General features: G+C 37.5%; 1 protein-coding gene across 2 annotated transcripts in view; it reads left to right on the top strand.

The window, feature by feature from the left end:
- Nucleotides 1-25181, top strand: part of TRMT11 (tRNA methyltransferase 11 homolog) — a 60559-nt gene that overhangs the window by 24507 nt on the left and 10871 nt on the right. For both annotated transcript variants that reach the window (XM_068985159.1, XM_068985160.1), the window contains 5 exons: nt 2221-2301; nt 4712-4876; nt 7019-7091; nt 7234-7365; nt 15391-15511. In XM_068985159.1, the coding sequence (XP_068841260.1) occupies nt 2221-2301; nt 4712-4876; nt 7019-7091; nt 7234-7365; nt 15391-15511 (572 nt within the window). The remainder of the gene's footprint in view (nt 1-2220; nt 2302-4711; nt 4877-7018; nt 7092-7233; nt 7366-15390; nt 15512-25181) is intronic.

The following is a 25181-nucleotide window of genomic DNA, read 5'->3' as shown; positions in this document are numbered from 1 at the left end:
TATTTTGTTTTCTTCTTTTAGGGTAACATAGGTAAAGTAGTATCACAATTTTTCCTCCTTTTCTTTCAGCAAAACTAAAGCCCAGTTCTGATTTTCACATTTTGTATAGCTTTCTGCTTAAATCTGTACAGATGAAAATCATAAATTAGTTTCTCATTATAAAGTTCAGTTGTTGTGTCCGTTTGCCTGCAAAGATATTGCCCGAACCTTAAACTGGTTACTGTTTAAGTAATAAGAAATCAAAACACTGGTTTACTAGTGTAGATCACACTGTGGTATTTTTACACTTGATAGCATAATGAGAAATTGGGTGAATTGCATTATTTGCCCCCTCAACTCTTCACCCCTTCTTTTTTATTACCCCTTGTTCCACCAAAAAGCTTCCAAGAAAACTCCACCTGAGATACATAACTAAATGCAAAAATGCTTCAATTTAATTGAAATAAAATGAGGTAATTAACAATGATTACCCAGTGACCAGAGAAGCTAATTTATAGTGATTTTATTTAAAACTTGAAAACCTGGAAAGAATACAGAGTTCACTAACAGATGTAGTCTAACAGATTATTCATCTCCTTTCAGCAGTGTACTCTAAATTGGGTCTTCTCAAAGCTCATTCTAACCAAATGGATAAGGTTCTGTTTAAGGAAGCACAGGAAAACTTTTCTGTTCCCCTTGACAACTAGTTCTTCTAGGTGAGTATCTGCCTTAATTGGCAGAATTGTAGTAATGCCTCATAATTTGGATGAAGTGATTTTTTTTTTTTTAATGAGTATTTCAAGTCATTACATACAGTATCTTTCCTAAATTTTGACTGTTCCATTTATAGGCTAAAAACTAGGAGGTCTGTCTTTACCTCCTCAAACAAATCCTTTTTGTAGTTCGCATGGGGGAACCTAGGTTTTGATTTCTGCTATGCTGTTAGTCTTCCATCTCTCTGACTCATGGCTCCGCTAGGAACTAGTCAGTTATTTTTCATTGAGCAAAGTATTTTTAAGTACATGTTACCAAACTATGTTTTAAATGACTATGGAAGGAACACGATTTGTAGATTTATAGACCTATATCTATCTATAAATCTCAAAACAAGATTTATAGATTTTTGGCCCTCTGGAGGTACTACCCATCTTAATTTTAGAGATTACATTTCAGAAGGATAGAATGGAAAGAGCCCTAGTTATATCCCCATATCCAAGTTTGTGCATCGTCTAAGTGTATGTTTCTGTATATTTCTCATTTCATATTGACTGGCAGATCTTTCTGCAGTAAAGCTATGAGGATTTACCCAATCATTAAGAACATTTTTAGTTCGGGTAATTTAAAAAGTGAAGTTCCCTGAAAAGAACAGCTATTAACTTTGTGAATTTTTGTTCTTAAACAGTTTTAAAATATTTCATTTTTCATTAAGGTTTTCATTAATTTTTGATTTCTATTAGGATTCTTTTCCATATTAAACTGGTCATACCTACCAAGTTACTTAGTCCCCTCAGATTGTATTAGGACATTTGTGTTTTCTTTGTTTATAACACTAGGTAAAAAGATTTGTTGTATTAACTATTTTGTTTATGTCTGATAATAGTTATTCAGGAATTTGTATTTACAGTTTTTTTTTTATTTTCAATAATAGCTTTATTCAGACATAACTGTCCTACCATAGAAATTTACAGTTGAAAATGAAAGAATTACCTCACTGATTATAGGAGTAACTGTTACTTGTCTTCATATTTTAATTTTTATAAGAATTAATCTCATATATTAATTATGTTCTCTTTAAGTTATCTGAAACTCTGACTTCAGTGAGAATTAAGTTCAATTATCAGAACTTACTTATTGCCAGCTGTTTGTGTAGCAGCCTTATATGTTTATTTGTAAGAAGGGAACAAGATGCTTTTATATAGACTTCTCAAAAATAAAAGGAAAATGTCTAAACATCTTATTTTCACCAAAAAAATGGATAATTTTCCCAAAATAGTGCTGGGAATTTTTAAGTAGTAATGCCAGGACATATATTAATTCCTTGCTTTCTAACCAGGTTGATGAGCACAGGTTAGGAGTTTGCTTTTTCATCCTGAAGCCTCTTAAGTATGGCCAGAACCAAGGTCATTCCAGGGTACTCTGCCTACAGGTAGTCTGTAAGAATCTGGATCAGATTAAATAGAGGAAGAAATAAGAGTCTGGGACTTTCTGGTTAACAAATCACAATTGTGTGATTTTTTTCAGGTGGCCTTCTGATAGCTTCTGCTCATTTTGGTGCATACGTATATGGGACAGATATAGACTACAATACTGTTCATGGCTTGGGTGAGTAGTGGTTCTAGACAGTGTTATAGTCTTTCCTCTATAACAAATGAGCAAATGAGTCTTTGCTCTTGTACCAAATGTGCCTTTAAAATACTTAAATAGTTATGTATGGCGTTATACATCTGTTTTTAATATTAAAATATAGAGTTGTGATATAATACAGTTTTAGTTATTTTTACAACAATAAGACTTTTCATTGGGTATCTGCTTTTCATGAAGTTATCCAGTGAGCAAAATGACCTCCCAGGGGAACCAAAGATGAATAACCAAAAGCCCTTCTCTCAGAGCTGTTTTTGGTCTTAGATTTTTAAAAAGTAGACAATCAGTAAAGCTGTAAAACTTTATGGCTGGGAAAGAAGTAGGAGAGGGACTAACTAAGCCTTTTGTGATTAGTGTATTCTCCTTAGTAAAACATAGTTTCTGCTTAAAAATTATCACCGTTCTTTTGTTTAGCAGTCATTTGTTATGTGTATACTTGATTAATTACTGTAGTCCTTGAGTACCATATATGTTTTTGATTTCATAATTAACCAAAACATCTTCAAAGCAGTTACGGTGACAGTAACTTTAAAGATTCTGCATTAGACTGAGAGTAACTTGAAATAAGCATCGGGTTACTTTTGAGGCAGTTTTGGAAAACACTTTAAAAATCCGGAAGCTACGCTAATGAAGTGTGATTGCATGAAACTGAATCAATCTAAAAGTATTTTTTTATAGCTGAATAGTGTTAAAAATGTAAAGTTTCTTTGATTTTGAAATTGTATTTATGGTATTGTTTTATCGTTGTAGCTAGAATCAGCCTGTAAAATATGCTTTTTATTTTTCTCACCCAGTGTAAGTTACTGTATAGGTGAAAATTTATTAGACTTTCTTTTCTTGAAGTAATTTGATATATTATATTTGATGAACTGCCTTTTTTTCTACTTTGACTGTAAGGAATAGTACTTTAGTACTTTAGTACTATAAGGAGAATGAATAACATTTTATAAAGTTCACCTAAATGGGCTAACTAGAAAAAGATAGTCTTTGTTTGCAGTATTTTAGCATAGACAGAGTGCTAAGAAGAATTATTCCTGTTTGGTTTTAGTAGAAACAGTCTGTTTGCTTTAAGGATATTGTCCTATGTGCTTCATTTTAATTTTTATTAGAGTTATGTGTAAAAGTTACGTGCTAACCTCTCAGTCTGCTTGGGTAGAATTCTGATTGAGGTAGAATTTCCTCAGAGCTTATCCAACGTGCTGTTAGATTTGCCCTCTGTTTCCTGTGCTTCTCATCTCTTACTGTACTCTCAAATACTTCCAAATTTCCTCTATTTTAAAAATGCAAAACTTTTTCTATCAACCCTGTAGAGGCCCTCCTAGCTACTACTTTATTCTCCTCTTCTGTTTGCCAAAGTGCTTCTTAAAAAGACTAGTGTTTACTTGCTCTTTCCTCTTTTTCATCTCTTAACTGTCTTCTGCCTGTTTGTTTCCAGCTTCCATGCCTACTGGATACTCAGGCCCCAGGTCTACAGTATTTGGCAGTGTAGACCTTCATAATGCCTGCTCTGGTTTCCTAGACAGTGACTTCATCTGGTGGTACTTTGATTTCTTTGTCTGTTTCTTTCTCAGTTTCCTGAAGGCCCTGTGGTTATCTTCAGTGTCTCTTTACATGTTGCTTTTTTCCAGGCATCTTTGTTAGCCCCAACTATCACATTACATACTGTGCAGAGTCATGTCATTCATCTTTTAATTTTTAGGTTTCGTTTTTATTGTGAAGTAGATCGTAATGCAGAGGAGTTTATGAAAATAGAGAAGTTAGAGAACAAACAAATAATTGCCACTTACATTAGTAAAAAATATCATTCATTCTTACACATTTAGCTTAAGTTTATTTACTGATATCTCCCAGTGTGTATATATATTCTGGCCTCTAACTCCCTGCTGAATATCTCTTTCTGAATCTTCCATAGGTACCTCAAGGTATATCGAGATTGATGTATCACAGATGAATTTCATCTTTTTTCCTAGGCTTGTTTTTCTTCTTGGTTTCTCAGATCTTAACTGACAATGTCATCATCTACTCATGTCTCCTAAACTGAAACTTCTGAACTTCCCTTGAGCCGCCACTTTAACTTTTCATATCTCGTGTCTCCCTTTTACTTTCTCTCTCCATGGTCACTGCTCCTGCATTTCCAAGGTTAGCTCTCTTCATTTCTGCTCCGTTTATCTCATTCATCAGTATTTCTTCATTGCAAGTTAAAATAAAAATAATTGTTCATTTGTGTAAATGCAGTTAAAATTGTATAAACAAAAGCAGGTTCTATTTGAGTTAATGTAGGTTTGGGTGAGCTAAACATTGCTTTTAGCTAAATGACAAAGAGTTAAGAATGTTGTTTGTTAGTTCTGTCTTCCTTTTTCTTTGCCTTTAGGAAAGGCTAGTAGGAAAAACCAGAAATGGAGAGGACCGGATGAAAACATTAGGGCAAATCTTCGTCAGTATGGTTTAGAGAAGTATTACCTTGATGTCCTGGTTTCAGATGCATCTAAACCTTCCTGGAGGAAGGGCACATATTTTGATGCAATCATCACTGATCGTAAGTATGTTTTTATACAAAAGCAGGAGTGGGATTGGAGAAGGCAATGGCACCCCACTCCAGTACCCTTGCCTGGAAAACCCCATGGATGGAGGAGCCTGGTGGACTGCCGTCTATGGGGTCACACGGAGATGGTTGCGACTGAAGCGACTTAGCAGCAGCAGCAGGAGTAGGATTGGGTTCCTAAGGTCATTTACATTTAATGTACAAAATGTATCAGTACAACAAAAAAGAGCCACCTTGTACTAGCATTACCCCCACTCCTGACTTCTTCACATTGTGAGAAGGAAGAAATTATGCATGTAGGGCAGGACACCAATTTCACTACATGGTTTTGTTTTTCTAAACTATGTATATTAACTTGTCACCCCTTTTTTCTCTTCAGCTTATTTTCAAGACATAAATTTGTTTTTATATTTGTTTTATGTTTACCTGTAGTTGGTTATTAGCATACCAACTAGAGCCAAAATGTCATTTGCAATTATGGGATCAGATTTTGAAGAAGAAAGTTTTAGGTATCTCAGATTTTCTGTGTCTAACTTTTTGTGTTTGTTGTTGTTGTTTTTATGCCCATTATAACTGGCATCTTCTTCCTAGAGTTATAAGAAATTTGGAGTTCTGTGAACCACTGGGATTGGGAACCCACTGAGCTTCAGGAGTGTGCATAGGAACTTGTTTTCTCTTGCCTCCTGAGTTCTTGGGCTTTTCAGGCATCCTGTCTAAGAATAGATCTGCCTTTTCTGTAGTCTTTGACTGTAAATCTGTACATAGTGGCAAGCTGTATCTCAGCCCTTCCATCTCAGACCTCTTCAGTTCTTTGGTAACTTGCTGCTGCTGCTAAGTCGCTTCAGTCGTGTCCGACTCTGTGCGACCCCACAGACAGCAGCCCGTCGGGCTCCGTGGTCCCTGGGATTCTCCAGGCAAGAACACTGGAGTGGGTTGCCATTTCCTTCTCCATTTCGTAACTTAGGTGGTTTCAAATATAACAAAAGGAAAATTATTAAGGCCTTACAGTGATAATTCAGGTGGTAAAGAATCACCTGCAATGCAGGAGACCCTGGTTTGATTTCTGGGTTGGGAAGATCCCCTGGAGAAGGGACAGGCTACTCAGTCCAGTATTCTTGGGCTTCCCTTATGGCTCAGCTGGTAAAGAATCCGCCCACAATGCAGGAGACCTGGGTTTGATCCCTGGGTTGGGAAGATCCCCTGGACAAGGGAAAGGCTACCCCCTCCAGTATTCTGGCCTGGAGAATTCCATGGACTACAGTCTATGAGGACTCAAAGAGTTGGATACGTTGTAAAGTTTCACTTTACAATGTCTATGAATATACTCATGGGAATTGGGTGGCTTTTTATTTATAACCTGCTGTATTACTTGCTCTCACTCTATATGTATTTGTAAAAATATGTAATTTTGTTCCTGATCAGTTGAGGGTAAGTTGTGTCCATCGTGGCCCTTTACCTTCCTACACTCCAGTGTGTATTTTTTAAGAATAGGGATAGGCTCTCAGATAGCCAGAGAGCGTGCATGCTCAGTCCTGTCCAACCCTTTGCAATGCCATGGGCTGCAGCCCGCCATGCTTCTCTGTCCATGGGATTACCCTAGCGAGAATAACTGGCGCAGGTTGCCATTTCCTCCTCTAGAGGACCTTCTCAACCCACAGATCAAACCTGTGCTCCTGCATTGGCAGGCAGACTTTACTGCTGAGCCTGGGAAGCCCTAGATAGCCAGAGTACAGTTAACCAGTTTCAGTGAGTCAGTGCAGTACTTTTAATCTGTAGTTTCTCACCCAGTTTTGTCAGTTGACCCAGTAGTACTCCTTTGTAGCATGTTTTCCCCTGAAGTACAGTATCCAGTCTAATGTCAGGCATTGCTTTGAGTAATCATATCTTTAGGGCCTCCTGTAATTTGTAGCATTTCCACAACGTTCCTCTGTCTTTCATGACATTGACATTTTGAAGAAGACAGTCACCTGCCTGCCTGCCCTCCCAGTGTTAACGAGAATGTCCCTCTCGTTGGCGTTCTCGGCTGGAGTATTGCACAGGTGCTGTGTCCTCAGGATGTCACATCTGGAGGCACGTGGTGTCCATCTGCTTGGCAGTGGTGATGGGGTGACTTTGCTCTGTGTGCTTTCTCTCTAGCTCCATATGGTATTAGAGAATCTACAAGAAGAACAGGTTCACAGAAGGAAATACCAAAGGGAATAGAAAAATGGTAAGTGAATATTAAATATGATACAGTACTGCCTTGGGAAGAAGCATATTGGTTCTTTTTAATTAACTGAGTTTAATAGTGTTTGTTAGTTTTTCACTGGTTTTTAAGTTTTTCACTGATTCTGAAATTTTGTTTTGTCTAGTCCAGAAAGCCACGTTCCTGTTTCCTTGAGTTATCATCTGAGTGATATGTTTTTTGACCTGTTAAACTTCTCAGCAGAGACCCTCGTATTAGGTGGAAGACTCGTCTATTGGTTACCAGTATACACACCAGAGTATGTAATAATAATAATTTTACTTTTAATTTCATTTTTATTATGGTGTTTGTGTATCTAACATGCTTTTTTTCTGTCTCTAATCATATTCAGAGTGAGTATCTTCGTGTTTAATGTGTACATGTGTACAATAGCCTTTATTTACCAACACGTTGTATAAAACAGGCCCCTTTCTCTTATTGATTGAATCGCTTTAAACTTTTTATTTTACATCAGGGGTTGGCAAATTACAACCTGTGAGCCTGATACAGTCTTTAGCCTTTTTTTTCCTTTGGTAAAGCAGTTAAGACTGGTTTTTATCTTTTTAAAGGGCTGTTAGAAAGGAAAAAGGCAACGAAAAAGAATATGTGTCAGAAGCACACGTGGTCCATAAGGCTAAAATATTTACTGTCTGACCTGTAAGTGCAAAAGTTTGCCCTGTTGTTTATCACTGTTAGTTCAGGTTCTATGTGTCAGCTGTTCATCAGCTCTTTTGCCAGGCCACAAACCTAGGTAATTTTTAACAACTTGGCTGAGTGATTCATCTGTTTACTCTTAGCTTTAATATATGTTGCTCTTGTGATTGTCTTAAAAAACTAAGACCAAAAGAAGAGCTATGCATATGTTTAAAGCCCTGATTCTGTTCAACATTAGTGGTTTAAGTTTTATTATTCAGTAATTATTAATTTTAAACAGAGCTATATACATCAACAATGAAAGACATGATGTGTTGAACAAAAGAGACTCTTTAGAGTTGAAAATCAGTATCAAGCTCAAAATTTGGCTATTCAATCTGCTATAGAAATCTTTCTTAAAAATTATTTTAATTTCTATATTTACTGTATATAGTTAAACAAAGAGCATTTTAGAACAGTTTTATCTTGTTTCTGTTTTTGTAATGGTGGATGGTCTTCCAGCAGTTGGAAGCTATGCTTTTTTGTTTTTTTAATAAATGTCACATTGGGAGCTACCATGCACTAACTTTAGTCTTGCATTTTGTTTATTGGCTAATAAAACTGTGCACATTTGTATCTGAACCCCTTAACACTGGGCTTATGTTCTGTTAAATTAATCGTTTCTTAATTTTAGAAGTGTGAGGAGTTAATTCTAAGGAACAGAATGACTTGTCTAAAGTTTAAAGCTGACTAGTTCATTGGTTTCATTATTCCTTGTGCTGTGTTTACTTAATTCAGCATCCTGCCAAGATCTCAGTTACCTGGTATATGAAGTGATAGATGAGGCTTTATTAATATTTTCAGAAAGTAGCGTATTTGCTTATTTCTATGCAAAAGTGGTTTCTGTCTTAGACAAGCTAAATTCCAGCAGTAAGCTTCCTTGTGTCTTTGTTTTAATTCAAGTTTCAGGACTGAATTTTTTAAAAACTTATTTTGAAATAAATCTAAAATTTACAGAAAAGTTTCAAATACAGTACAAAAAGCTCTAATTTCTCCCCTCATCCAAATTTTCCAGCTGTTCAGATACACCTCCTCCACCCTTGTTTTCTCACACATTACATTTATGCCCACTGTCATTAATCTTTTTCGGAACCATTTAAGAAGTTGCAGATATGATGTCCCATCACCCCTACATATTTCATTGCATTTCTCAGTAAGAGCATTCTTGTCAAATCACCGTCAAGCCCCAAAGTCTGGAAACACCATTGATAGTGCTTCTGCCCGATCCTGGACCCCTTCAGATTTTACTGATTGTAGTCTCTCCAGGAAAATGTACTGCCCTGATCCATCATGTCATTCTCCTCCAGTCTGGAATACTTCCTCAGTCTTTTCCTTATCTTTTGTGTCCTTAAGAGTTGTACAGTACATGGCTTATATTCTGAAGGTTGACCCTTAACCAGGTCCATCTGTTGTTTCTTCCATGACCAGGCTTTGGTAATGCTCTTGGTAGGAATACCACAAAAATGATACTGTGTTCTTAGTGCATTGCATTATGGGGCACACAGAGCAGCCCCTCCTGGAGATCTTAAACTTAATCATCTGGTCATGTTCTGTCAAGTGGAGAAACTATCATTTCTGATAAAGAAATATCAGAACTCTGATAAAGTGATTTATCATTTTCTTTTCAGTTAGTATGTTCCAGGGGACGGAAACCCAGGATACATCAATGTCTTGTTTTATTGTTGACAACCACCATAATGATGAGTTTGCTGTTCCATCATTCCTTCTGCATTTGTAAGCTGGCTTTCTGTAAGGATTAGTTTCCCCTTCCCTCCCATTAATTTGTTGATTTATATTGGTATGGAGTCAGAGATTCCAATATTATTCATTGGGTTATAATTTAATTCTGTCATGATTTTGTTAGATTGTCCTAGATTTGAAATAGGAGAGTCCCTTTGAGGTAGCTGCTCTGTCCTTTTGAAGTATCCTCATTAGTTTTCGTGTTTCTTATTTTCTGGCATTTTTTTTTTACTTTCTACTATTTTGTAGTTTATTATTTAATTCTAATTGAAATTAAATGTGGTTATGAGTATGTTCTATAATTCTTTTGTTGTTGTTATGAAAAGTCAAATTGGAGGCACTTTCAACTATTTTACTATTTCTGAAGATCTTAAAAAAAATGTCTAGGATGTTTCTTCAGTGACTTCTCTTTTAATAGTTTTTTGACAACAGGAAATTTCCAAGTTCTTATAACCAAAGGGATTTTTTAGAAGTAAAAAAGGAGGCAGGTTTTTATTTACTTATTTATTTTTTTAGCTTTAGATGTTTTATCAAAGGGCAAATTTCATCCAGGCTAGGACACAAATAGGAAGACTTCTGTGGCGTTTACTTCCCTGACTTACTTGTCTGAGAGTTATTTTCAGATCTTCTGATGTTCATTACTAGACTTCCAGTGTGTCTTCTCCTCCCCTTAACCCAAAGTAATCTTATTAATGAACTTAATTTGTCATGAATTTATTTTAGGGAATGAACTGTTTTCACCTTTGCAGCAAACATAACCCAAAATCTTTACTGTTTCTATTAGATGAACTTAAAACTAAAGTCATCTGCGAAAGTTTGAAATATTGTTCTTGCTTTTGAATTAAACAATGTAGAATTAGTTTCAGTTCAATTCAGTTCAGTCACTCAGTCGTGTCCAACTCTTTGTGACCCCATGAATCGCAGCACGCCAGGCCTCCCTGTCTATCACGAACTCCCGGAGTTCAGTCAAACTCACGTCCATCGAGTCAGTGATGCCATCCAGCCATCTCATCCTCTGTCGTCCCCTTCTCCTCCTGCCCCCAATCCCTCCCGGCATCAGAGTCTTTTCCAATGAGTCAACTCTTCACATGAGGTGGCCAAAGTACTGGAGCTTCAGCTTTAGCCTCATTCCTTCCAAAGAAATCCCAGGGTTGATCTCCTTCAGAATGGACTGGTTGGATCTCCTTGCAGTCCAAGGGACTCTCAAGAGCCTTCTCCAACACCACAGTTCAAAAGCATTAATTTTTTGGCGCTCAGCCTTCTTCACAGTCCCACTCTCACATCCATACATGACCACTGGAAAAACCATAGCCTTGACTAGACGGACCTTAGTTGGCAAAGTAATGTCTCTGCTTTTGAATATGCTATCTAGGTTGGTCGTAACTTTCCTTCCAAGGAGTAAGCATCTTTTAATTTCATGGCTGCAGTCACCATCTGCAGTGATTTTGGAGCCCCCAGAAATAAAGTCTGACACTGTTTCCATTGTTTCCCCATTTATTTCCCATAAAGTGATGGGACCGGATGCCGTGATCTTCATTTTCTGAATGTTGAGCTTTAGGCCAACTTTTTCACTCTCCTCTTTCACTTTCATTAAGAGGCTTTTTAGTTCCTCTTCACTTTCTGTCATAAAGGTGGTGTCATCTGCATATCTGAGGTTATTGATATTTCTCCCGGCAATCTTGATTGCAGCTTATACTTTTCCCAGCCCGGCGTTTCTCATGATGTACTCTGCATAGAAGTTAAATAAGCAGGGTGACAATATACAACCTTGGCGTACTCCTTTTTCTATTTGGAACCAGTCTGTTGTTCCATGTCCCGTTCTAACTTGCTTCCTGACCTGCATATAGGTTTCTCAAGAGGCAGGTCAGGTGGTCTGGTATTCCCATCTCTTTCAGAATTTTCCACAGTTTATTGTGATCCACACAGTCAAAGGCTTTGGCATAGTCATTAAAGCAGAAATAGATGTTTTTCTGGAACTCTCTTGCTTAGTTTGGTTATGTTGTATTGCGGATATAGCTTTTTATTAGCCTGGGAATAAAGAATTCATTTTAAAACTGTGCCTTGGCACAGCTTAATTGGACAACTTTTGTATTTTTGGTATAGTAATATTGACTTTTAGTCCTGCTGTTGAATTCATTTACTCAACCAAATCCTGTTAATACGATTGAAGTTTAAAAATAAGAATTGCACATTATAATCAAGTTAAGGTATTATTCATTAAACCCAGGACATTTTGAAAGTTGTAAAGCATAATAAAAACATCAAAGCTTAGTTATTTGTGAAGAATTATCAAAACTGATGATTGAAAAAGGATTTTCTCACTGTTTAACAGTTTAAATTGTGAAGAAACTACTGCTCAACAAATTCTGCTTCCTCTAGACCGGATTCTTCCTGCTTTAGTATATTGGGTGTGGGGCCTGCATCAAGACACTCTGTATTCTTTGTATCCTGTTACCTTTTTTATTTTGTCCCCTTGGCTTGATATACTCTTTCTTCTTTCCTCAGCTGTAAAATTCTGGTAATCTAAGGCCAGGCTTAATTGTCACGACCTCTGACACTTTCCCAACCCTTCTCAGCAGAATGCATTAGTCTAGCATCTGTGCTTTTCTAGTAGTTTACTCTTATTACTCATAGAAACTTAACCACATAAAGTTACTGTTGGCTCTTGGTATATGTGAGTTTATTCACAGTTTCAACTCTTTGTAAATGACCCCGAAGATCTGTATAACATTCATTTGGTCAGGGCATACATTCAACTTTTGTGTTTGATGTTATAGGAGTTCCTAAGCTGTTGAGTGACTGTAGCTTCTTGCCCAGGTTCCACATATCCATATGAAATGATTAGGAACTGTGTTTCTTTGTGAAAGATGTCCTTTCATAGAAATCCAACTGCTAAGCTTGTGAAAAAATGATGACAGAGTGAAGAAGTCTGATAAAGGACTGCAAAGTAGGATTTGGGGGTAAATTTTAATTGTGATAAAATGAATTTTGTGCTGGCTCAGAGCAGTGAACAGAACATACTTTTCATTTTTCATCTGGGAAACAGAAAAAAAAATGATTCTTTAAATTGTTTTCAGTAAGTGCTCCAATCAGCACTGTGTCTCAAATGGGAAGTGCACCTCTAATGACATTTGGAAATAGTCTGAGGTGTGAAGATTCACAGGAAGATAAATGACTGTCAGAACTGACTGATGGAAAAGCTATGTATAAATACAGGGTTTTTTCCCCTTTTTTCTAAAAAAAGTTGAAATTTAATTTGTATACCATGAAAATCGCAATTTTATTTTATTTTTAAATAAGATTGAGTTTGTTGTAATATTGTTTCTGTTTCATATTTTGATTTTTTTGGCCACAAGGCATGTGGAATCAGAGTTCCCCCAACCAGATATCGAACCCACACCCCTAACATTGGGAAACAAAGTCTTAAGCACTGGACTGCCAAGGAAGTCCAGAAAAGTCACAGCTTTTAAGTGTGCAACCCCACAGTTTTTAGCATAGCCACAAGGTTATTTAACCATGCTGCTAAGTCGCTTCAGTTGTGTCCGACTCAGCGTGACCCCATAGACGGCAGCCCACCAGGCTCCGCCATCCCTGGGATTCTCCAGGCAAGAACACTGGAGTGGGTTGCCATTTCCTTCTTCAGTGCGTGAAAGTGAAGTCGCTCAGTCGTGTCTGACTTCTTGCGACCACGTGGACTGCAGCCTACCAGCCTCCTCTGTCCATGGGATTCTCCAGGTCTAACTCCACAACATTTTTATCACCCCCTAAAGAAACCTCATTCATGCAAACAATCTATCTTGCTGTTTTCCCTGCCAACCACTTATCTTTCTCTGTGGATTTATCTATTCTAGCTGACTATTAACTATTTAGATTTTTAAATAGTTGCTTATATCATAGAGGGATGGTAGTAAAAACAGAATTAAAATACCATTCCCTCATAATCTGGGCATAGTACAGATTTATAGCTCCGACTTAACAGATTGCAAACAATCCATTGGTATGAAATATAGTAATAAATATATAGTAGATGATTTTAAAAGCTGTTTTTAATTTTTTTAGTATATTTTGGAAGTACATGATTAAATTGATTGGCTCATTCAAGAGCAGTAAGTTAAAAACAAGTTTGTTAATGATAACCTAAATGATGTCCTTTCATGCTCAAACTCAAAGATCAAGTCAAAAAATAATATAGAACATGTAAATATGTTTTTCTGCTGTTAAGCCAAATGCCAATGGCTTAGTTTTACCAGTTTAATATTATTCATGTCATAAATAATTGTATTGGTTTTGTCCTTTGATTTATAGATTTATCTTGGGTTTTATAATTATACAGATTATATAAGCATGAGGAATTTATATTTGTATACATTTAAGTAGCATTTTAACAATAATACCTTATCACTTTGCTGGAAAATAAGATTCTTTTCTTTAAAAAAAGTATACATTACTAGATTTGACAGTTTCAGACATCTAGAAACCCTGCTGCTTGCAAACCTAAGGTCAGAACTATATTTTCTTTCTGTTATCATTATTTTAGTCTGTCAACTATGATATAGAATGTATTGTTTCATATCATAAATGGTTTATATGAAGTCTACAAATTTGACATCAACTGATGTTATAAGAGCACATTTCTTATTGTGTAGTTGGCATTAGAGAATTGTGGGGTGAGATGAAGTCCAAAATGGTCATTACTTGTTGGAAAGCCCTGAGGAAGGAGTCAGAGAATGACTTCAAGAGAATTCCTTCCACTGATAATGAAGTGAGGTGCATTATGAATGTCGTTTGGTAAGTGGGTGGTGAAGGTTCTGAGCAAGTGGTCAAGGTAGTGAGGGAGAGCTTGTTGAAGGTCACAGGGACCTAGATAAATCAGTTAGAGGGGTGGGGGAGACAGTGTTGATGTATTAGAATGGGCTAACCAAGATGGTGATCCTTTACAGGAAGTGCTGATCAGCTCCTTCCCCACCTTGGATCAGAGCTTTAAAATTTCCCATATAAGAAATGTTTGCAGAAATTATGTATCTAGAAAGGTATGAAGATTTGCAAAGAAGAAAAAAACACAAAAACTGGCAATCCCTGTGTTCTTAAAGGTGCCCGTACCTAGGGAGCCCTCTCTTCTACTGTTTTTCTGAATTCTGCTCCATAACTACTTCCCCCACATTTGTTACCTGCTTCTTCTACCAAGATTAATGCCAAAAGCCTGTCGGATGTCAGGTTCTGAACTCCTGCAGCTGGACTGCTGTGCTTTCTCGGTGTCATCATCTTCATTCACCGAGTTCAATACACGTGCTGCACAGCAGCGGGTACCACCACTCTTTATCATGACTCTGGTTTTATTTCATGGCAGGGGACTGATGTTTTCTGTAGTGTTCTAACGGTAGTTTGTCTCAATTATCTTTACATAACAAAGTTGTTAGAGGTCTTAAGATGTCATTACAATTTAGCATGGACATTTCATTTTAAAGGTGAAAATATATAGTGTAGTGGACTTTATACGTGGGGAATTTATAAAAATCCCTAGCTGAATCAGTCCGTCAAGAATATCAGAGAGTTGTTGTGGTCTGTATTTGTCTTTTTGTGCTCTTGCCGGATCCTTTAGGGTTGAATTGTCATTTTGTATTTTTGTGGTTTAAAACGTATCTGTATTCTCTCACATTATATAGGTAAAAAAACTGCTGCTTGTTAAAAATGCAGATGGTTTATGGATTATGTGGACAGTTAGCATATGTGAAATAAAATGGTGCAGCCTGTAGGGGGAGGAGGGCCCATTCCACACTGGATCAACCCCCTTGATGATCCTGTGCAGGATGCACCTGTGAGTGTTCATAACAGTGAGCTCTTCTTTCTTCAGATACACTGAGGAGATGGTACCCTGGCACCCCTGCTTGAAACTCATCAGCAACTGCGAGCAGAAGCTTTCCAGTCACACATCAAGGCGCTTGATAACAATGGAAAAGGTGAAGGAATTTGAGGTAAATTGTCCAAGGTTTTTTTTTTTTTTCCAGATAAATTCTGGAAGAATTAAATGTAGATTTTCCTAATTTCCTCAAATGAAGTTTGGTTAATGTTAGTCCTTGATTTTTTTTAAGTTTTTAATGAATTCAGGAGGAGGCAAAAGTTGAACAGGTTTGTGGTATTTGGTGGGGTAGGAATAGAATATAGAAACTGAAGAATAGAAAGAATGGTTGACCTTTATTTTTCAGGCTATGTTTGTTATCCTTGGGCTAACTTAGTTATAGAACAGAGCACTGTTAATTAAACAACCAAGGTGTAATTAGCAATGTACTAGTTACCCTTTTTCTTCAAAAGCAGAACCTGCTTGACTGCACACTTTACTGGAGAACATGTCACTTTATATAAAGGAGAAAGACTTATCTGTTAGGGTCCAACATGTGTTACCTCTCTTTCGTTCTTTCTCTCCCACACACAATTCATTTTTCAGGTTGAAAAGAAAGAACAAAACATCTGTTATTTCATACCAAGATCAGAATTGATATGAATAATGCCTCCTCATGGAGCTTAATTAAATCTGCAGAATTCATCTTGGTCTGTACAGATCTTGATTAACAACCAAAGCACTTCCACATTCACTAGAACTTGGGTAAGCCCCATGAATGCTTTGGATCTGGAGGGCAAGCAGAAAAGAATAGTGTTACTGCCTGAGGATTTTGTCTTACTCATCCTTACCTCTGCATTTCATTTTTTTCATGTGCTTCACAGCTTATGGATTCTTTCACAATAATAAAAAATAATATTTGTACAGTGCCGTTTGCATATGTCGTTCTACATATTTCTTGTGGGTTTTTTTTTCCTTTTAATTTCTATTTCCTATCTGTCACTAATATAGGCCCTTGTTACCATATACCTGGTTTATGCTGATAAGCTCCTAAATTACGTCTCCTACTTTTCACACCTCTAGCTCTTATATAGTAAATGTGTGTGCTTGCTAAGACTCTTCAGTTGTGTCCAACTCTGTCCGACCCCATGGACTGTAGCCCACCAGGCCTTTTTTGTCCATGAGATTCTCCAGGCAAGAATACTAGAGTGGGTTGCCATGCCCTCCTCAAGGGGGATCTTCCCAACCCAAGGATCGAACCTGCATCTCTTAAATCTCCTGCATTGACAGGCAGCTTCGTTACCACCAGCGCCACTTGTGAAGCCCTATATGTTAAATAAATCTTCCTAAAACACTGCATTTGTTAGGTCACTTCTTTCTGCAAGAATTTTAGTTGACTCATTTTTATTACAGAGTAAGGTTCAGAATCTTCAGTATGACATTTTTCTCAATAATTAGGCTTTAGTATCAGGGCATTTCTGAAAGCTAAGCTGTGTGTATATGCGCACATATATATATGTGTATCAGTTCAGTTCAGTCGCTCAGTCGAATCCAACTCCTTAAACCCCATGGACTGCAGCACGCCAGGCCTCCCTGTCCATCACCAACTCTGGGAGTTTACTCAAACTCATGTCCATTGAGTCAGTGATGCCATCCAACCATCTCATCCTCTGTCGTCCCCTTCTCCTCCTGCCCCCAATCCCTCCCAGCATCAGGGTCTTTTCAAATGAGTTAGCTCTTCGCATCAGGTGGCCAAAGTATTGGAGTGTCAACTTCAGCATCAGTCCTTCCAATGAATATTCAGGACTGATTTCCTTTAGGATGGACTGGTTTGATCTCCTTGCAGTCCAAGGGACTCTTCAAGAGTGTTCTCCAACACCACAGTTCAAAAGCATCAATTCTTCGGCACTCAGCTTTCTTTATAGTCCAACTCTCACATCTATACGTGACTACTGGAAAACCATAGCTTTGATTAGACTAGACATAACTTTGCTGGCAAAGTAATATTTCAACTTTTTAACATGCTGTCTAGGTTGGTCATAACTTTTCTTCCAAGGAAAAAGCGTCTTTTTATTTCATGGCTGCAGTCACCATCTGCAGTGATTCTGGAGCCCCCCAAAATAAAGTCTGTCACTGTTTCCACTGTTTCCCCATGTATTTGCCAAGAAGTGATGGGACCAGATGCCATGATCTTCGTTTTCTGAATGTTGAGCTTTAAGCCAACTTTTTCACTCTCCTCTTTGACTCTCGTCAAGAGGCTCTTTAGTTCTTCTTTGCTTTGTGCCATAAGGGTGGTGTCATCTGCATTTCTGAGGTTATTGATATTTCTCCTGGCATTCTTGATTCCAGTTTGTGCTTCATCCAGCCCAGCGTTTCTCATGATGTTCTTTGCATATAAGTTAAATAAGGATGACAATATACAGCCTTGACATACTCCTTTCCCAATTTGGAACTGGTCTGTTCCATGTCCAGTTTTAACTGTTGCTTCCTGACCTGCATATAGGTTTCTCAAGAGGCAGGTCAAATGGTCTGCTATTCCCATCTCTTTCAGAATTTTCCAGAGCTTGTTGGGATCCACATAGTCCAAGGCTTTGGCATAGTCAATAAAGCAGAAGTAGATGTTTTTCTGGAACTCTCTTACTTTTTCAGTGATCCAGCAGATGTTGGCAGTTTGCTCTCTGGTTCCTCTGCCTTTTCTAAATCCAGCTTGAACATCTGGAAGTTCACAGTTCACGTACTGCTGAAGCCTAACTTGGAGAATTTTGAGCATTACTTTACCAGAGTGTGAGATGAGTGCAATTGTGTGGTAGTTTGAGCATTCTTTGGCATTGCGTTTCTCTGGGATTGGAATGAAAACGGACCTTTTCCAGTCCTATGGCCACTGCTGAGTTTTCCAAAATTGTTGGCATATTGAGTGCAGCGCTTTCACAGCATCATCTTTTAGGATTTGAAAGAGCTCAACTGGAATTCCATCACCTCCACTAGCTTTGTTTGTAGTGATGCTTCCTAAGGCCCATTTGACTTTGCATTCCAGGATGTCTGGCTCTAGGTGAGTGATCACACCAACATGATTATCTGTGTCATGAAGATGTTTTTTGTACTGTTCTTCTGTGTATTCTTGCCACGTCTTCTTAATATCTTCTGTTTCTGTTAGGTCTATGCCATTTCTGTCCTTTATTGTGCCCATCTTTGCATATATGTATTACATCTTCTTTATCCATTCATCTATCAGTGATGGGTTACTTGTATATGTTGGCTGTTGTAAATAATACTGCCTTGAATGTGGGGTTGTAGATATCTTTTCAGGTTAGTGTTTTCATTTTCTTAAGATAAATTCCCAGAAGTGGAATTGCTGGTTCACGTGGTAGTTCTGTTTGTAATTTGCAGGATCTTCATACTGTTTTCCATTGGAGGAGGCAATGGCAACCCACTCCAGACCTCTTGTCTGGAGAATCCCATGGACAGAGGAGCCTGGTGGGCTGCAGTCCATGGGGTCGCTAGGAGCAAGTTCCCTTTGACTTTTCGCTTTCATGCATTGGGGAAGGAAATGGCAACCCACTCCAGCGTTCTTGCCTAGAGAATCCCAGGGATGGCGGAGCCTTTGGGCTGCTATTTATGGGGTCACACAGAGTTGGACATGACTGAAGCAACGCAGCAGCAGCAGCAGCAGCAGCAGCAGCCTGCTTTCCGTAGTGGCTGCACAAATTTACCTTCCTTGCAGCAAAGCATACAGGTTCCCTTCCATTTGTATCCTCACCAACGCTTGTTATTTCCTTTGAAGAATGGCTATTCTAACAGGTGTGAGATGTTATCTGATTGTGGTTCTGATTTGCATTTCCCTGATTAGTCATGTTGAGCATCTTTTCAGGTATCCATTACCTATGTGTTGTCTTTCAGCTCTTTGGGTTTTTGATTTTTTTTTGGCAATTCCATACAAATTTTAGAATTGTTCCATTTCTTGAAAAGTACCATTAGAAATTTGATTGGGATTGCACTGAACCTGTAGTGTGGACATTATAACAATATTAAATTTTCCAGTATGGAATGAGTATGGAATACCTTTCTATTTATTTGTGTTGTCTTTAGTTCCTTTCATCAGTGTCATAGTTTTCAGATCTTTTACCTCCCTGGTTAAATTTATTCCTAGGTATTTTCTTCTTTTTGATGTAATTGTAAACGGGATTGTTGTCTTAATTTCTGTTTCTGATAGTTTGTTAGTATATAGAAATACAACTTACTTTTGTATATTGATTTTTGTATTTTGCAGCTTTACTGCATCTGAAACTTCACAGTTTATTGTCTCTAACAGTTTTTGGTGGAAGTCTTTAGAGTTTTCTATATGTATTATCACATCATCTACAAATAGTGACAGTTTTGCCTTTTCCTTTCCATTTTGGATGCCTTTTATTTCTTGTTCTTGCCTAATTGCTTTGGTTATTAGCACTTTCAGTACTGTATTGAATAAAATTGTCAAGAGTGGGGATCCTTGTCTTTATCTTAGAAGACAAGCTTTAAGCTTTTCATTCTTGAGTATAGGCTTATCATACGTAGCCTTTTTATGTTGAGGTATATTCCCTGTATACCTGCTTTGTTGACAGGTGTTTTTTTTTTTTATCGTAAATGGATGTTGAATTTTGTCAGGTGCTTTTTCTGTATCTACTGAGATGATCATATGATTTTTATCCTTCTTTTGTTAATGTGGTGTGTCATGTTGACTGATCTGTGAGGATTAACCTGTTGCATCCCCAGAACTGTTGCCTGAATCCCACTTGATCATGGTGTATGATTTTTTTAATGTATTGTTGAGTTTGGTTCAGTAATATTTTGTTAAGGAGTTGTGTATTCATCAAGGATATAGCCTGTAATTTCTTTTGTTGTGGTATCCTTGTCTGGTTTTGGGTTTAGCTGGGCTTGTAGAATGAGCTTGGAATTGTTCCCTCATCTTCTATATTTTGAATAGTTTGAAAAAGTTGGTATTAATTCTTCTTTGAATGCTTGGTAGAAATCACTGAATGAAGCTCTCTGGTCCTCTGCTTTTATATGTTGAGAAGCTTTTGATTACTAGTGCAATCTCTATTGATTTCCCTGCTGGCTCAGATGGTAAAGAATCCTCCTGCAGTACAGAAGACTGGGGTTTGATCCCTGGGTAGGAAGATCCCCTGGAGAAGGGGATGGCTGTGCTGTGCTATGCTTAGTCTCTCAGTTGTGTCCGACTCTTTGTGACCCCATGGACTGTAGCCCACCAGGCTCCTCTGTCCATGGGGATTCTCCAGGCAAGAATGTTGGAGTGGGTTGCCATGCCCTCCTCCAGGGGAACTTCCCCACCCAGTGATTGAACCCGGCTCTCCCACTCTTTACTGTCTCAGCCACCAGGGAAGCCCAGGGAATGGCTCCCCAGTCCAGTGTTCTTGCCTGGAGAATTCCATAGACCGAGGAGCCTGGTGGCCTGCAGTTTATGGGGTTACAGAGGCGTTGCAGAGTCAGACACGACTGAGCGACTAGCACTTTCACTGTCACTTTTTCAGTCCTCTTAGTAATTGGTCTGTTCAGATTTTGTGTGTCCTCATGACTCAGTCTTAGAAGGCATTTCTAGGAACTTATTAGAATTCTTCAGAAGTCTTTCTAAGAATGTATCCCATTTCTTCTAGATTGTATAATTTGTTGGCATGTAAATGTTAACAGTGGTCTCTTTTCCTTGCTTTTTCCCCTGTGGTGTCAGGTTAAAGTCTCTTCTTTCAATTCTGATTTTCCTTATTTGAGCCTTTTTTATTTTTAATGAGTCTGGCTAAAGGCTTACCAGTTTTTATCTTTTCAAGGAACCGGCTTTTAGTGTCATTTACCTTTTCTATTATCCTTTTAGTCTCTATTTCATTTATTTCCGCTCTGACCTATATTGCCTTCTACTCTGGGCTTATTCCTCTTTTTTTAGTTTGTTGAGGTATAAAGTTAGGTTGTTTATTTAATGCTTATTTTAATATGTTTGAAAAATTAATATTACCAATAGATTTTTCAGTTTTAAGTCTTGATATTAGAAAGTACAGTGAATGACATCAGCAGTTGTTAACTTTGTGGCCTCCGTAAAAAGTGCACCATATGATGGTTATGAAGGCTTGAAGTGCTATTCTAAAGAGTTGGAAGGAGAGCAGTCTAGAGAAAAGGCTTAAGAATTAATGGAGCCACATGATAAGCCAGTCATTTCTGTTTTAATGACAGAATTAAAACCCATTATGGACCATTTCACGCTTGCTTTCCTCCGAGTTTAATTTGTTTAAGAAAGTCTGGTATTTTTTTTGATAGATTTATATTTCCCCAAGCAAATTTGATACACAGAAGAGGAAATAGAGGATGATCTAAGGATGCTTCCGAGAATATTTCTGCTATCTAAAAACAAAGGCGGTTTCCTGAGATATTTTTAATATTTAATATTTTACTTTTGTCCTTTCAAATTAATTTATAAAGTAAGGAAATCCTGTTGCTCGAGTAATTTTTTGAAATGTCCTTCCCTTTATAAGATCAAATTTAATCAGTGAGTTTTAATTTGCATGGAGTTTATTATAACTGAAATTACTTTGTCATGTTGAATTAGTCATGTTTGGCTTTTAATTAATGGCTTCATTTCTACCTTCTGTTTGCATGGAGAGGAGTGTATATAATTGGAGCAAGATCTGAGTCCTTTATAATGAAAGTGATGACATAAAATTGTCAAACAGTTCTCATGTACATCTAACAAATTATTCTTGACCTTGTTCAGTGTTGTTGACTTTGGCAGTGGAAGACTATTAATTTTAGGTTTTTACACTTTTGTATACTGTCTCTTCATTTTTGATTTGTCACTTGTTAGGATTAACTTCAGTATAACTTTTGGCCCAGCTGATATGTTGTTATAAAGTGTTCTCCCTCTCCCCCCTTTTAAAATGTAAACATAAGTTATATATGTAAAAAATATCTAAAGAGTATAGATAGTTCATAAAATTTTGTATCTTTATTGGCTATGGTTTTTAGACTCACTGAACATTGGTAGTAAGGAAGAAAATTCTTGCTGACTGTGTTAAAATATGAAAATGCCTGCTAAGAAAAGCCAGTTTTTTGTTATTATTCCCTGTTGATACAGTTTGAAAGCTAAATGAATGACAAATAGCCCTTTTATAAAGCTTTATTTTTTGCAGCAGTTTCACATCAATTTGACCTTATTATTGTTGCATATGGTTAGAGATGAGGAAGTGCCCAAGGCCTAGCCCAGTCTGCTTAAGTAGGAAGTAGCCAGTTTGAGAGCAAAACTCCTCCTTTGTACCTGATATTCTATATCCTTTTTTCAACATCATGTTGCCTCTTTACCAAAACACAATCCTGCCTTTAGAATATGCCGAGATTAAAAGGCAGACATTCTTGAGTGGCATGTTACAAGTTTCTTTTCCCACTCCTCATGTGGCCGTGGTAGAATGTGACTTGTACGAGAACTAATTTTTCCTGCTGATACAACGTGTAGTCAGTGCGGCCATATATAGCTGTGGTCATAGTGGTTACTTGTATAAAATATTTTTCTCATATAAAATTCATAGGAGAAAAATGCTGATCTCTAGAGATATCCAGAAGAATATGAGTACAGTAGTTTGTCTTCAGTGAAAACTACCCAAAATAATACTCAGTGTTCTATACCAGTGTACTTGAATAGATGAATGCGTGTGTACCCAAGACAACCATTTTCAAGATCTCCTTGAAATTTTTTTTTAAACATTCATACAACTCTTATATGCTATAAAAGTACTTGGTTAAATATAAGAAAATTATCTTAAGTTGCTGTCACACTAAATAGGCTATCATATGCCCTATTTCAGGGCAGGAAATGGCAACCCACTCCAGTACTCCTGCCTGGAAAATTCCATGGATGGAGGAGCATGGTAGGCTACAGTCCATCAGGTCACAAAGAGTCAGACACAACTGAGCGACTTCATTTTCTTTCTTTGTATAGTTCCTTTTGGAGAAGGAAATGGCAACCCACTCCAGTGTTCTTGCCTGGAGAATCCCATGGACAGAGGGGCCTGGTGGGCTACAGTCTATGGGGTTGCAAAGAGTTGGACATGACTAAGCAGCTAACACGGAGAAAGCAATGGCACCCAACTCCAGCACTCTTGCCTGGAAAATCCCATGGGTGGAGGAGCCTGGTGGGCCACAGTGACTTCACTTTTACTTTTCACTTTCATGCATTGGAGAAGGAAATGGCAACCCACTCCAGTGTTCTTGCCTGGAGAATCCCAGGAATGGGGGAGCCTGGTGGGCTGCCGTCTGTGGGGTCTCACAGAGTCGGACATGACTGAAGCAACTTAGCAGCAGCAAACAACTAACACACATGCCCTGTTTATTTGTGGCTTATTTACTTGACATCCTGCCTTACCCTGCTGGTGATTTGAAAACTACTGAAGTGTGAGTAAATTAATTTTAGATATCACTGACATTAATTTAGACGAAAGTTATAGTGTGAGTCGTCATTTTTTTTTTTTTTTAGTAGCTGGGCAGTATAGTTCACATGACTTAAAACAGAGAATATTGGGAGGTCATAGTGGCAGGTGGTGAAAGTTAATATAATTTTTTATTTTGGACCAAATGAAAGAGTCCTGTAACATGAAGCCTATGAATGCTTCATTAATCATAATGGAAGGTGGCCAAAACCGAAAGACTTGACTGAAAGATTTTAAAGCTGTGGAGGGAGAAAACAGCCTTAACATACCACTAACAACAACAGTGGTTTTTTTTTTTTTTTTACAACAGTGTTTTAAATGAGGAAGCAAGAGAAGAGAAACTGAGGTCACTTGTTTGAGAAAATGACTTATGGATGGCTTGAAGTGGAAGAAATTTGACTTCGTATAAGTAGTGGCATTTTAGAACGATAGTAGTGTCGCTAATCATAAACTCTGGTGTTCTGCTGACTTCATGCCTGTGCCTGTTTCCATGATGCATTACCCTCTCCCAGGATCAGTGGTGTTGATTGTTTTTTCCTTAGGCAGCCATTTGAATTAAAGATTGTCTCTTCCTGTTGACCTTTCTTTCTGAAATATTTTGTTTTTTTGCCTATCCCTTGCCAGGGTGATTGGGTATTTTCCTTTCGATCAGAGAGGAAAGATTAAAAATTAGGTATGAAGTATTTCGATCCTAAGCCTAGTGGAAATAGATGCTACTTCGTTTATCAGTGACAAAAATAAGACAGAATGACACTAAGAACGTGGTAGTGGGATATGAACTCAGTCTGTGTCTTAGTACAATACAGTATTCATTAACATTAAAATGTGTGTGTGTGTGTGTGTAAGAGAGAGAGGTCAAGGAACAGAGATGAAGAGAGAATCTTCCAAATTATTTTGTATTAGAAATCAAAAGGAAGCTATTTGCATTATTTTAAAATTATAGTTCAACTTGAGGTGTTTATAAAAGGCTTATAACCACAGATAGAAGACTGATGATGCTATATATCATATTAATTCAGGTTTAAGGATCATGCCATCTACTTACCAAGTGAATTACTTTTGCTATTAATGGTAGTTTCCCTTGAATTTAAATTTGAGAGAGTCATCATTTGACTTTTTCTATTTCTGCAACTAAATGACTTCGCCAGACTGGATTTTCTGTTAAATTAATGCTATCACAGTATTTTGAAATTACTGTTTCTGGTAAACCAGGTAAAAACAAAGCTCTGTCCCCTACTTCCTCCAAGAAGGAATCATTTAAGATACCTGGGTCTTTCTACTTACGATGCTACTTGGATATAACTCTCTTATTTGCAGGAAAAAGTGTTCCAGCTCTAATGTTCATATTTT

The sequence above is a fragment of the Capricornis sumatraensis genome, chromosome 13, assembly GCF_032405125.1.
Source record: "Capricornis sumatraensis isolate serow.1 chromosome 13, serow.2, whole genome shotgun sequence".
Taxonomy (NCBI): domain Eukaryota; kingdom Metazoa; phylum Chordata; class Mammalia; order Artiodactyla; family Bovidae; genus Capricornis; species Capricornis sumatraensis.
The sequence above is the reverse complement of the archived record's forward strand: the minus strand, read 5'-3'. Positions and strand labels throughout refer to the sequence as shown.